At 44.5% G+C, this 14,563-nt stretch overlaps 1 protein-coding gene across 3 annotated transcripts in view; it reads right to left on the bottom strand.

Annotated features, from left to right (window-relative positions):
- SFMBT2 (Scm like with four mbt domains 2) overlaps positions 1-14,563 on the bottom strand; it is a 128,024-nt gene that overhangs the window by 44,408 nt on the left and 69,053 nt on the right. For all 3 annotated transcript variants that reach the window (XM_065049296.1, XM_065049295.1, XM_065049297.1), the window contains 3 exons: positions 13,973-14,070; positions 1,043-1,144; positions 232-379 (listed from right to left, as the gene is read on the bottom strand). In XM_065049296.1, the coding sequence (XP_064905368.1) occupies positions 232-379; positions 1,043-1,144; positions 13,973-14,070 (348 nt within the window). The remainder of the gene's footprint in view (positions 1-231; positions 380-1,042; positions 1,145-13,972; positions 14,071-14,563) is intronic.

Below are 14,563 nucleotides of genomic sequence, written 5' to 3'. Positions count from 1 at the left end.
GGGGTTGGACTAGGTGGACCTTTAAAGGTCCCTTCCAACCCAAACTATCCTATGATTTTATGATTAATGGGGTAGTATGAGCCACAACAGCCCCAGTGACTCAAGAGCTATTCTGGCCCAAGGAACTTAGGGTGAAGCTCTGCAGTGAACAGCATCACAGTTTTAAAGGCAATAATAACACAAAAACTTCCTTCAGAGGAAGCCTGCAAACCACCATGAAGGAATACGAACCCTTGGGAGGTGTGAGATTGACTCCATTTTTAAGGCACCACTGTATTGGCAAGATCCCTAAGGAATCCGCATGGCAAAGCATTGAGATTTTGCTGGGTTCAGGTCTCAAGTCATCAATGGTCACTTGTAAATAATGACTGTTAAAAACCTAAGGGGTGAAAAAGAAGAAAACAAAACCAGAAGTTAATTTTGCAGTAATATTAGGCAACGTGAAAAGCTGAAACAGACAGGCTCTGGAATCAAACTACTCCTGAAAATAACCTGTTCTCACCTAACACTTTTCATCAAAGTGCTTCTAGCAAAGACACCAAAGCCTGAGTTCTAGAGATGGGTAAACTGAGACAAGGGAGACTGCTGGGGTTCAGGGTCACACAGGGTACCCATAGCTGCTCAGGGACTGCAGGTGATCCTGGAGTCCCCACAGCCTTCCCCTCTTGCCTTGGAGAGTGTGGATTAAATACCCAGTTACCACCTCCATCCAGCTGTTACATTTTAGGAGGCTTCCCAGATGTGCAGGGAAAATACAGACACATGAAGGGGACACAGAGATAAAATAGGGATAACTTTATTTTTGCGAAGAAGTGGCAGAAGGACATGCTCATCCCCATTTGATCTAAGTGCACATCATCAGATGGTGAGGCTTGTGGGAAAGAAACAATTCATTAATTAGGAACAACCAAGGATTTTAAACATATTTCTCACTGTGTTCTCCAGTCAATGATGAACCACTCTTGAGTTTGCCTAAATGTGGTGAAGATCAGTAAGAGGTTCCTAATCAGGCTCTTTTCATGTGGCCTTTCTGGGAACTCACCTTGGTCACTGATGCAGGACAGATATGAAATGGCTCCCTCACATTCACCGCCTCCAGCTTCATCCCTACAGTGAAGAAGTGGTTCCGCAAGTCAGCATGGTCCTGTCAAAGTGATGGGGAAGAGGAACACACAGTGTGTCAGCACCATCCACCAAGGAGGGGATGATAAATTTCAAAACCTATTTGAAATGTGTCACTTAGCTGACTGAAACTTTGTCACTTAGCTGATTAACAGATTGACTTCCAGCTCCAACTGGGTACTCCTGATCCTACGTTCTTTTCATGCCAACCCACTCACAGAAAGAGAGGGGACAACCTTGCTCCTAGAGGACAGATCTGCAGGACCAAGCCCATCATACCTAAAGCACAACATGCATCCACTTCATCAGCAGCATCTAACTTGAACTTAGTCAGCAAGGAGATCGTGTTCACCAAAATGAGGACCTGTCTGAGACGCGTCTCCTGGAAAATCTCCCCTGGCCAGAGCCTCTTCACCTCTGACAGCCACCACCATCTGAGAGCAAACAGAGGTCCAGAGGTGCCAGGACTCAACCTGAGGTCCTCCAGGGTAATGCACAGCATGGGTGCAAACACCTCGCGATGGCCCTGATTTATCCTGATGAATATCCAGCCTCTTCTGGGCACCAAAATAAGGGCTTGGGATAGTTTCCATGTGCTGCAAGATGAGGTCTTTTCTCCAGACAGGAGACTAAAGGTGGACTAAGGCGACGACAAACTCAGACCCATGTGGGCAATAAGAGAACATGTTGGTGGGAAAACACGCAACCGTGTTCAAGTACATGCCCACCACAACACTTTCACCTGGGGTCAAAGCTGGCTGCACACAGAACCTCTGGGGATGGCAGCAGGATGAAGTCCCAAGACTCAGAAGAAACTTAGATTCAGCTCCCTGACAGGTCATTAGTTTAGTGTTTAACATCTATCAAAATATTCCATCCCTCATGATCCCTGTCTAATAGGCGTATAAGCTGGCGTCTTAATTCCAGAGTAATAATCATATTTTGTGTTCATTCAACTAAAATGTCCTACAGTGTTTCTGGATCACCTGTGCATTAGCCAATAAAAGCCTAAAAAGAGATAACGTTATATTTAACACGCACATACAGACGATTCCGAACTACAGGCAGAAACCTTGCTATCTCATAAACCGTTAGCAATGTCATTCCCATCTACATTCATTGCTACATGTTGTATTCTTGTTCTAAAATGATTTTCTATTGATCTGAAGTTCTGTGTCATTAGGCTTTCTTTTTCCAAGAAGTGCCTTCCCTCGTAGACTTAATGACTTCTATTTTGGGACTTCACATTCCTGCTGTCATTAGAGATAAGGATTTTTACAAGCCCCAACCATGGCTAAATGAATTGTTTTCATCTTACCAACCTGCAATGTGACAGAGCCTTTTAAGTGAGAACCAAAAAGCAGCCAAAAAAATCATTATGAATTTAGTCACACAGCAGAACTAACACAGCACTGATGGGAAAACTGAGGAAGATTCAGCAACAAAGGCCCAAAACCTTGAGGAAAGAGCAGATATTCAGGAGTCTGGGTGTCCTGCATGAGGATCCACATCCAGCGTCTCTTAAATCCTGGGGTGAGGTTGTAAAGAAAAGGCAACTTTGCAAAATATACATCTGGAAGCAAGCTTAGACTGCAGCATCTTCCCATCAAAAGTTCTGGGATTCAATTCACGCTCATATCCAGCTTCGATACATAATAAGCCAAGATGCACCAAATCACTTAATCATGTTTATCTTTAAACACGCAAGTAGTTTCATCAACTTTAAGCGATTTGTTGATTGAGACCAAAATATATCGAGACCAAGCCGTATTGCGTCTCATTTTTATTTGAATTCGTTTCTTCAGTTCTGCTTGTTTTGGCCTTTTTCAAACAAAAAAAATAACGAGGTAAGGCGGGGTGGGGGGAAAAGCTAACAACATTTAAAGCTATTTCACTTCAAAAGCATATCCCGTTTTCTCCATATGCTATGTACTTTAGGATCAAATATCCCTTCTCATTCAGCATAGCATGCAAATATCTTCCTCATTAAATTAATAGTAAGAGTGAACTCGCAAGGGGAGTTACGGGATCTCGGGTATTTCTCCTTTCTGAGGGTCAAAATCCTCTTTGAAGCACGAATGTACATTTGTTCAGAGAAGGGCTGCAGAAGTAAAAAGCTTGTCTGTGTTAAATGTCATTTTTGAGATGGGAAAGCTTTCATGGAGAAAAAGCCTTTGTATTGTACCTCTGGCAAATGGTCAGAGTCTGGATATTTGATCTCTCTCATGTATTTGCTAAAGAGAGGCAGCAAAATTTACCAAAGCAGCCTTAGAATTTTACAGCCACAAAAGGACAAAAAAAATCCCGATGCTGTTCTCCCGTTCCAGTGCTGGAGCTGCCGCAGCCAGCAGGGAATTACTCAGGATTAGGCATATGCTCCTCTTCAAAACTCCCATTAATTTACATAATTTCTAAGAATAGGTTACACACAAGTGAAGGCAAAGCTTTTAATTAGTATTAGACTCAAAGTGATACACTGGATAATGAACTGCTCTCTCCTCCCTTTATTCATGTTGACAGGAAAGATGCCTGTTTAATAAAAGCAGCTACAAGAATAGGACTGGAGGGGTGAGATGTTCCCCTCGTCATTGCCAGGCTCTGCAGTTAACAAAAAGAAACGCCTGAAACAATTATGGGTGGCAGAATCCCACCCTTCACCACTATCCACAGCATTCAAAGACACCTACAAGAACATCATCAGCCATTATTTTCTAGCAACTTCTCCAAATGAGTTTCAGTTTTCTTTGAAATTGAGATGAATAAGCAAAATATTTTTGACCACCTGGAGCATTTTACAGCCTCGTGCCTGGTGAAACTTCACTTCTACTGGCAGTCAGTGCTTCCCAGGAGCAGCCCCACTCACCACATGGATTTGTCCTAGAATCACAGAATAGTTTGGGTTGGAAGGGACCTTCACAGCTCATCCAGTGCCACCCCTGCCATGAGCAGGGACATCTTCACCAGCTCAGGTTGCTCAGAGCCCCGTCCAGCATGGCCTGGGATGTCTCCAGGGATGGTTCATCTACCACCTCTCTGGGCAACCTGGGCCAGTCTTTCATCATGCTCAGTGTAAACAATTTCCTCCTCATTTCTACCAGCAGATTGTCTGTCCTGTGGTTCAGGAGCCCTGAGCAGATGATGGAAAATACCCTGTGACTGCTGGAGAACAATCCAGTGAGCTGGATCAACAGTTGACAAGGATGCTGAAGAATCCCTCGGAGCAGAGAGAAAAACCGTACCAAGGAAAGTACAATGAATTAACAAGGCACAAGCACCGCAGTCGCTCATTCAAAGGGTCACAATCTCTAACATGATGGATTACAGCCTGTGATGGCACTCACAGGTAATAAATGGAAAATTGCATAAGCCCGCTCTGAACGTCTGTCACTTAGAGCCCAAACCCACTGGCAAAAGCCAGACCTGTCACAGCTCTCACTACAAACCCCAAGAAGCAATTAAACCCAGCCCCACACTCATCATTTTAGAGCAGTCTGCATTTGCAAATTTTCCAGCAAGCACAAGCTGAGACCCTTCGGGCCACCTGAAAAACAGTCCCGCTTCGATACGCATCTGCATCGTTATCTCTATCTTCAGACACCATGTGTTTCTGCGACCTTTCTGCAAAAATCCTGATGGGCTTTGCAACAGCTCGCTGGAACCAGCATCACCTGCAGAGCTGAAAGCTGGCATCTCTGAAGGTCAAAAAACAAGTCAGCAATGCTGCTGGGAGGAGAACCAGGCTCCTAATTCCCAATCCTTTTCTGTAGGTACTGAGATAGCTGCATAATTTTATCCTTTATAGGTAACGAACCACGAGCAGTGCAGGTTTCAAAAATGTCAGGTGACTTGGGAGCCTAAATGTCATTCCAAAAGAGATCCACAATTAGATTTACAAAAGTACTCAGACTATTTAGGGTGCAGAGTGACTTTAGGGAGGTACCTGTGTGGGTGACATGCCGAGTTCCTAATAATAAAGTCACCAAGCATTTGCTTTAGGTCTTGAACAGAAAAAGATACACTTAAAAACCATCATAGTCATTTGCCCTTTCTGGTGCCAAAACACCTTGCTAAATATGGCTTATGAGTATTGTTGTTCAACAAAAGCAATTTAAGAGCAAATAAACTCAAATATGTCATGTTATAGCAGCATTCTTGCCACCAAAGGGTGAAGGTCAGGTAATTTTTCAGTGCACTGGGTAATGCAGATAGAGCAGGAGGACTTGGCTAAGCTGCTTTTGCTGTCGTCATTGGGGGAAGCCACACTATGGGCTGGTTGCTCAAGCCGCATCCACAAACCCAAGGAAGGACGCTGCCTTCAGATTATGAAATGCTCATTTTTAGCCCGTTCTGCTCAAGATACAACACTAGAGTCACCTCATTTTAAACCCAGCAGTTTACACAGCGTACAGATAAGAGGAAAAGGCTCTAATTTGAACTCTGATTTTCAAATGCCCTAAAATTCAGCGCTCTTTTGGTCCAGAATAGTCAGATTCACACCAACTGTAAGAATGCAACTTTCTGCAAAAATTCAGAACCAAGTCTGAATGCTGAAAAGCTGCAAAGATGAGAAGCTGATAAGAAACACTGAGTGCTTAATAAATTACTGACCTGAGCCTCCTTTAATCCTCACCAACTGTAACAGTGCGAAATGCTGTTGCCTTTAGTCACATCTCTCCTGGTTTACCCTACCGAAAGGCACAGAAAAAGTGGGCCCCATCTGGTATGATTGGAAACATATTATTTGATTCAGTTTTTGTTTTCAAAGAAATTGCTTCCCCCAGTGTTTTCGCTAATTCTCCAAGAAACTAGCTGCTTCTAATAGCCTAATTTTAATCACAAAGCTCATGTGTGGTAACCAGTCACAAACACACTAATAACAGTGGTTAAACTGCCTCTACAGGAATCTGGCATTTGTTTTTTAATTGAGAAAAAATAAATAAATAAAGAAACCTTCCCAAATGCAATCTTCTGCATTATTTGCAGATGAATCTGTCTTGTTTGCGATTCATCAGCTCCCTTTGCTAAACATGGAGCAATTTTCCCTGAAGACACACTCACCGCAGGGAGACAAAAATCCCCTGGTAAGACACAACTCGAGCAAACTGTCCCTCGATTTGACAAATGCAGTCATGGGAAGACCAAAATGTAGAGATGTGGCGTGGGATGAAGAGGAATGGGTGCCGGGAATGAAGCTTTAGAGACACCGTGACCCTGAAGTAATGAGCAGGAGAGCCAGCTACAAACTGCACCTACTAAAGAGCCCCTTAAAAACTGCAGATGCATCTGCCTAGGATCAAATTTAGCCCTACAGATTTTTAAGCTTCTCTTGTTGAATAAAAAAGAGTTACCATAGAAACGGCAACACAGCAGAGTAGCCGGTCTAAATCCAAATACACCTTCTCCGTATGGCCTGGCCCGCTGCAGATGGCATTAGGGCAAAGATCCCCTCCTACGCAGCGCCTGCTTTGATTTGCTCGGGCAGTGGAAAAACGGGCAGAAGAGGTAAAAGAGACAGATACGCAAGCAACCAGGGATTTTTTTGCATTCATTTCCTGGGGTTTTTAACGTCTTACAGCACTCAGCACTACCACAGCACTCCCCAAGCATTTGCTAAGGAATCCTTCTTGCATGGGTCCCAGTTCACAGGTGGTAAAGTCAAGTGGAAAACACAGGTGGGAACGCCAGCTTGAATGCTCAAAAGGAAACCATCAGTGTCTCTTTTCACACCCCTAAATAAGTATCTCGGCTGCAAAGCGGGACTGAGTCCTCACGGGCACTTCTTTGGACCAAATCTGCCCTTTGTAATGTCATGGCAGTAATCGCTACTGAAAAATCAATGGGAAATTGTTAGAGGAGAGAGGATCAGAATAAATTCAGTGCACATTCTGGGCTGCAACCACCCTGCCAAACAGCTATGGACCACAGTTGGTATTGGCTTTATCTGAGAATAATAATTCATCTTTAGGTGGATGGTCCCTGCACCGGGGCAGACTCTTGCTGTATGTGCAGATGAGCCCTTGACCGTGGAAAACACAGCCATGCCCAAGGATGAGGGAGGCAAGAGCTCAGGTCGTCATCCACAAACTCACCCATACTGAGCCTGGATGCAGCACATAAACTGGATCAGGTCCTTTTGCAAACCTCTCACCATCCTGAGAGACCCTTGGGACCTAATAGAGAAAGAAAACCACACATGCTGAATGTGCAGTGTTTTTACACTGAGGGTGGTGAGAGCCTGGCCCAGGTTGCCCAGAGAGGCGGTGGATGCCCCATCCCTGGAGACATCCCAGGCCAGGCTGGATGGGGCTCTGAGCAACTTGATCTGGGTGAAGATGTCCCTGCTCATGGCAGGGGTGGCACTGGATGAGCTGTGAAGGTCCCTTCCAACCCAAATTATTCTATGATTCTACAACCAGAAGGAGAAGGAAGGCTGAGGGTCTCAGTTCTCACTCAGCTCATCTGCTTTGAACTGTCTTTGGCTTTTTCTCTTCCAACCCTGACTTTCAAACAGTGCTGCCAAACAGACCCTTGAGGCATCTCAGATGGGGCTTGGCTTCATTCTCCTCCTTGGATTGCTCTCCCCACCCTCTTCCTTATCAAGCCCATAGTCAAGAGGGACCTGTAGAGAGGTGAAAACCTCTCCCTGGCCCACAGAGGGACCACCAAACTCCATCTCACCCAAGTGGCACCTTTGATATCGGAGACATCCTTGCTCCCAAGAGCCGTAAAGGCAACTACATTTATAAGGACCTTTGAGCTATACTCCTAACAATGGTTATTAGGTATTAAAAAGATAAATGGCTTAATGAGCTTGGGAAAGGAGAGGGTCAGAACGCAGCTGAACAACAGAAGGATTCTGACACTGTGCACATCTCCCAGTCAGGCAAATAGCAGTCAGGGAGAAGGGCTGCTGAGTGCTATGGGTGCGCAAGAATAGATGGAATATAAATAATGTGGCAGCCTGCAAACAGGGTGACCCACAGGTTATTAAATCACAGCGTGTGCAACAAGGACCAGCCAAGCCATAAGTACCTGCAGGGGCTGGAGATTGCTTGTGTTGGGATTTGGCTTCCAAGTGAAACCACAAGCACGTCCGTTTTAAGCTACTGTATCAGCACATGCCCATCTATTGAGGGGGCTGAAGACAGAAAAACTCTGTTTGACTTCCAGTTTATTTATCCAGCCAGTTCAGGACTGTCTGAGCAGAAAGTAGCCCTTGGGTTTCTTTGTCTCACACTTTAACTCCTCCAGAATACAAAATATTGGAAGAAAACACCCTAAATCACCTGAAGGGTTTATTAAACTTTAGGGAGAAGCTGTCCCCTTTAAAAAAAAAATAAAAAAATAAAAATCACAGTCTTGGAGAAATAGTTCATCTTACTCTTTTAATGAAAATCCACAATTCATCTAATAGAAAAATCACATTTGAGAGGGGGCCAGGGAGTCCTGTTTAATATTTCTCCTCAAACTTTTGAAGGCGAAACTTAAACTAAGTCCTGAATTTCAGGGGGCAGCTCTCACCAGGGTGATGGGTGGTCCTCCATCACTCTCCTTAAGAGACATCTGTCCCAACTGATTCCTTCCATGCCATTAGTCTAAGCACTTATTAATACAATTACTGATCACAGGAAACATCCAAGAGCTCCAGTTAGAAATAGGGGAACACTGGGCTGGGCATAGTGTAGAACAGCAGGTGTTTTGGTTTTGGTGTTTTTTTGCCAGAGAGAGAACAATTTCAAGCCGGAAAAAAACAACCACAACGTTAGGAAAAGAGGACCAGAAGGCGCAGACAAGAGGAATGGGACCAAAGGCTATAAATCAGGAGTTGCCACCTGTCTTAGATAACACCTCTCCCTCCTAAGCATCTGTGCTCTTCAAGCCGTTCAACAAATTTTGGGTTAGCAATGTGGTTGGTGACAGCTCCACCCAAGCTACTCGTCAGGACCCACTTTATAGCAGAGGGACCTGGGAATAGGGTGCCCATATGCAACATCTACAGAAAGATGATGACTGCCCTAAATCCTAGGTAGGATGTAGTTGCCCAAACAGAGGTGAAAGACACCTGGGGATCCACGACATCTGAAAGGGATCCAGAGATATGGCACAGGAGACCGGGGGAGCACAGTCAGAGAAGATCCCCAGGATGCTATCTGCCTCTCTCTAGGAAACTAAATCCCATTATCTAACAGCATTCAACCCACCCAAGCTACAAGGCTGTAACTCTAAAAAATGCATTGATTCATAAATATTAGGGCTAGAAGGTGCTGAGTTTGGAGTCTGGCTTGCTGAGGGAAGGCTCTCTCTTAAAGAGCACCAGTGATGCCACCACTGAAGCATCTGCTGAAATTGTCTCACTTAACTTGAAATCGGGCCCCAGTAACACTTTGACCACCCTTATTCATATACAATCCCTGGGCATTTTGTAAGGTGTCCTCTGAACCCTAAGCCACCATTTATGGCCAGTACCTAGACAAGCATGGGGGATCCCTACAGCACCCTGAAAACAGAGCAGAGACAGCAAAGGACATATCTCCGTGGGCTGTGGCCTTTCAGAAGGATTTGTGCTACTAAACCATTCAAACACCCTTGAAAATCCTGTCTGTATTTAATTTTCTTCAAGGATCAACATGTTTTCTGAAAAGAACAGGATGACAAAATAGTGGGTGTGTTGCAAAAAGCTTCTGTGAAGAAAAAACTTATTCCAGGGTGTGCGGTTTGCAAAACACTATGTTTAGTAGCTATATAATAGCAGCATTTCTGGCAGTTGCACATCACGTTCCTTCTCAAAGCATTTTACAAACACTTTCAACATATGGACAAGTGCAAAATAGCACCAGGAAAAAAATGAAGATCTTGTTTGCAGCCTTCCCCCTGATTTTTGCAACGAGCTTGTGGGGTCTGGTGCTCCTCCCCTTGGACACCAAGAGGGCTGCAGTTTGGCAAAGGATTTTTGGATCTGCTGCTGAAGACCACCACATACAAATTCAGCTCTGCCACACTTCTTAATTCAGGATCCATGGCTTATGAGGTCTCGGACAGAACCCAACCCTAATATACCAAAACCAAAGAGCTCCACCATCGATAGCAATGATGGGCTGATAGACCCATCGAAGGAGCCACTTCTCCCACTACAAATATGGATCTGCTTTCCCGGCAGCACCACCTGGGTCCAGTTTGATGGCACATGAATGACGATGCCCACTTCCATTGTCAAAGGACAACATTAATTTTAATCCAGTCAAATGTTCACATGCTCACCCTGGGGACCGCTCATGTCTGTGGAGCAAGAACACATTTATGTTCTCCTCATCGATGGATTTCTGCAGGGAAACGTGGAAAACGCAGAACATAACTGCTCGATGTGCAGTTTACCATGTCCGTCAGAGCTTCCAGCTTTCCAGAAGATCTTTAACAGTTGCCAGCTGTCAAACCTTGTGTTTTATATCTCATCTAACAAATGACAGTTACAGTAGTACAGAGTCCCAGGCGCCACATAGAGACGCTACTTTTGTGCTGGTTTTGCAAAAAAAATTGAAAAATAAAAAAAGACACCTATGGATTCAACTCTTTTTGCTGGGATTTGGCATTCTCCTTGAAGGTCCCACACACAAATACCAGCTTATCTTGTATCTCATAGTCTCCTAAAGCCTCTTCTTAAGTCACATTTAAGTCGTTACTAGAGGAAGACATGCTCACAGGCATGGACAAGCTCTTACATTTTCCTCCTTAAATAACAGGCACAAGATGAGGTTGATTCCACCTACATGAGCAGAATAAAGTGATGCCCACACACACACCATTTATTCAGCCTCCTGCCTTCCCAGCACCAGAACCTGGGGCTTAAATAACACCAGACACTGAACTCAGCTCTCCTTGCACTCAACTTTCACATTACAAATAAAGAAGCCCTATTGACCTAATCCTTCCTTTTTGTCATGTTTGGCCTCAAAGTAACTCTCTTCTAGGGCCATTCAAGCATTCCAATGTTTTACATTGTCTTCTAAGAGGAACATCTTCGCAAGCTCCATACACACAGCATGGGAACTGGGATTTGCTGAATTTAAATTTATGACCCTCATGCAATAATTAAAATAGGGGGTTATAAGCCTGGCGTGCTGAGAAGAGGCAGCAAAACAGCTGTTAGTTATAAACTTTAAAAAAAAAGGATGTTTTACGAGCCTCATCAGAAACATTCTTCACTCTTCCATATAGACAGGAATAAAATTTACACATTAGGCATTCTCTATTGTGATTTAATCCCTGCCCCACACAATGCATTTTTGATCTTCAAACTGCAAATGCAAACTTTTATAGAGTTGGCGGACTGAAGCGTTATATGAAGTAAACAGCAGAGAATCAAAACTCTCCACACGGCACTCCCATCGCAACACGGGGTTTCTCAAACCCACATCCATGCCAAAAGCCAAGGCATAAATATTCCCATTTCTCCCAGCCCGGCACAGCTTTCACACTGCAAGCAAACGAGATGCTGCCTGGGCTATGAGGAGCCAGGATTCCTCACGAGAGGATGCCAGCATGTCCCTGTAGAAATGGTGAAGGTGGCACCAGGGGTTTGTAGCATGTCAGCCAGGTTGGGGCACAGAATCATTCTGGTTGGAAAAGACCCTCAATGTTGTCAAGTCCAACCATTAACCCAACACTGGTACTAAACCATGTCCTAAGAACATCGTCTACACGTGTTTTAAACCCCTGCAGGGATGGTGACTCCACCACTGCCCTGGGCAGCCTGTGCCAATGCCTGACAACCCCTTCCATGAAGAAATTTTTCTTAATATCCAATCTGAACCTTCCCTGGTGCAACTTGAGGCCATTTCCTCTCATCCTATCACTTGTTCCTTGGGAGCAGAGCCCGACCCCCCTGGCTCCAAGCTCCTTTCAGGCAGTTCAGAGATCAGAAGGTCTCCCCTCAGCTCCTCTTCTCCAGCTGAACCCCCCAGGTCCCTCAGCCGCTCCCATCACACTTGTGCTCCAGCCCCTCACCAGCTCCGTTCCCTTCTCTCAACTCGCTCCAGCACCTCAAGGTGTTTCTTGTCATGAGGGGCCCAAAACCGAACCCAGGATTCAACTACACACAGTGCAATGGGAAAGGGCGTTTTTTGAGCAACTGATGGTTAAAAGCAGGGAAAACCCGGCACACGGTGAGAAGTGCTAATGGTTACTTTGCGAATCAACCAGGGGTTGCAGCAGCCCCTGGCCCTCAGCTGCTGCCGCGGTGCCCGGGTTCATTCATGCCCAGGAGCATTCAGGTCCAGCCACAGCCCAGGGTCGTTTGCTTGGGAAAATGAGACAAATGAGTAAAAGTGAGAAATGGCGGGGAGTTGAAAGGGGAGAGAGGAATGGAAGTCAGAGAGGTTGAGGGCAGAGTGAATCAAGCAGAGAAAGAAGTGGGAAGAATTATTATTATTTGAGGGATATTGGGCGTGATGTGTTTTTTGATAGAGTTCAGCCCTGTGGAAGGGGAGCTCAGTTTTTACAACCTATACCATCACTTCTGTGGAAGTAAATAGAGTCTTAATGTGGAAGGGTCCTTTTTCTTTCTAATTTAAGAATCTGCTGTAATATCTGTCAAACTAGAAGCTGCTCTCTGAAACGAATATTTCTCACTGAAGGAGGCAGGAGGGCTTTGTATTTTCCTGCAGAAGGCACAAAGGTTGTGTGCCACAAAGACTTCGGAAGGGCAGGGATAGTTGGTTTGTGCTTTTCCAAGTGTGGATAATTTCACTGAGGTCTCTTAGGAGGAGGCCAAGCCTTGGCTCAACCTCAACCATCCCAGTCTGGTCCTGAGTCTGGGAGTTGTTGCACCACTACAGCTGCTTCTCATGGTCACTGCACTGGTCCTGCTGTCCATACCAGTGCTGACACAAGTCAGGATGCTGGTTGCCTTCTTGGCCACCTGGGCACACTGCTGGCTCATATTCAGCCGCATGGTGGATGTTTGTGGCCGCATGGCGGATATTCAGGACGTGGTGGATGTCTTCCTCTAGTTGCATAGAGGTTTTGGGGTGTCCCAGTGCAATGTTGCTTATGGGCAGGGAAAGAACCCAGAGGGACCCTATGCTGGATGAGCCAGGAATGGCAGGGGGGACAGACACTTCCGTCCACCAGGTCCCCAAACAGGAGGTGACACCAGAGACAGAGCACACACCTCCCTGAGCATCCTCTTGCACCCACGGCCACACTGCCCATCTCACTGCTGCGAGGACGTAACTGTTAGAAACCTTACAGGCACATTTAGAAATTGGGATTATCTGGAGCCATCATAATTAATAGCAGTGCAGATTTAGATGGGAAATTAAAGCTGCTGCCTCAGGGCTGGAGCACATCTCTAACTATTAAAAAATAGAGTGAGGAAAGAAAAAAGAAAAAAAGATTAAAAGATGTGGGAGCAAAATGATCTCCCACTTCCACTACAGGTCCCTGAAGGAGGTTTCTCTGACTTGTGGCTCATGATCAGATGAAATTGTTGGTGCAAGGCTCACAAAAAGCTGCGTAGCTGACGACAACTTCCACATTTGTAGCCCTACAATTTCACAGTTGTAGACGATGCCTTTGCACAGGTCTAACAGAATCAGAACACATTAAAAATAACCTTGGAGAAATCAGTGCTGATCACCCCCAGCCCCTATAAAACACTTCAAGAAATCCGTTCTCAGATGAAAATCTCCATGAGAGTAAAACTGCATTTTAGACAAATATCTCACTTGTGGCTTTCACGGTGATGCATTAAATCAGCAACTGTTTTTACTGCAGAAGTTAAACATAAACCACTAAACATGATATTTATTCATTGTCAGGTTCTGTAACTGAACAAAAAATGTGTGTCTTTTACCTTGAACACTTCCATTGGAAGAGGAAAATTTGCTGCATCGTTAAGGGATTTTTCCAGAGCGCATTTCCACTCGGATATAGTCTTCAGAGAATAAATATCTAAAGCAATGACAGAAGAAAAATAAAATCAAGAGGTGACTGTTTGGGGATCAAACGTTTTTGAAAGACTTAAGTTCCTATGTCATAAAAATGGATAGTACAAGTGAAATGAACAGTGTAAATTCTGAGCTGTATAGCGTGGATAAATTCAACACAAAAGCAACTAGCAGGGCCACATTTGAGGAAGATTGTGTTTTATATCCTGAAGTAAAACCCAGAAAAATACATGTCCTTCATTTCCTGTTGAAGAATCGACAACCGTGTTATCTCATTACTTGAAAATAACAAAAACTCTCCTTTGATTTTCAGTTCTCAAAAAAAACCTATATTTTCCAGTTTGAGGAGCCTCAGGTCTTCAGCCAATATTAGTTATATTTGAACAAAAGCAGAAATACCTTTACCAAAGCTTCTGTTTTATTTGAAAGGGTCTATTATTATTATTATTATTATTATTATTATTAATTGCAGGGTTGGGGTTTTTGTGGTGGGGGTA

This window comes from Columba livia, chromosome 1, assembly GCF_036013475.1.
Source record: "Columba livia isolate bColLiv1 breed racing homer chromosome 1, bColLiv1.pat.W.v2, whole genome shotgun sequence".
Classification (NCBI taxonomy): Eukaryota; Metazoa; Chordata; class Aves; order Columbiformes; family Columbidae; genus Columba; species Columba livia.
Note: the sequence above shows the minus strand (reverse complement) of the source record. Positions and strands in the feature narration are given on the sequence as shown.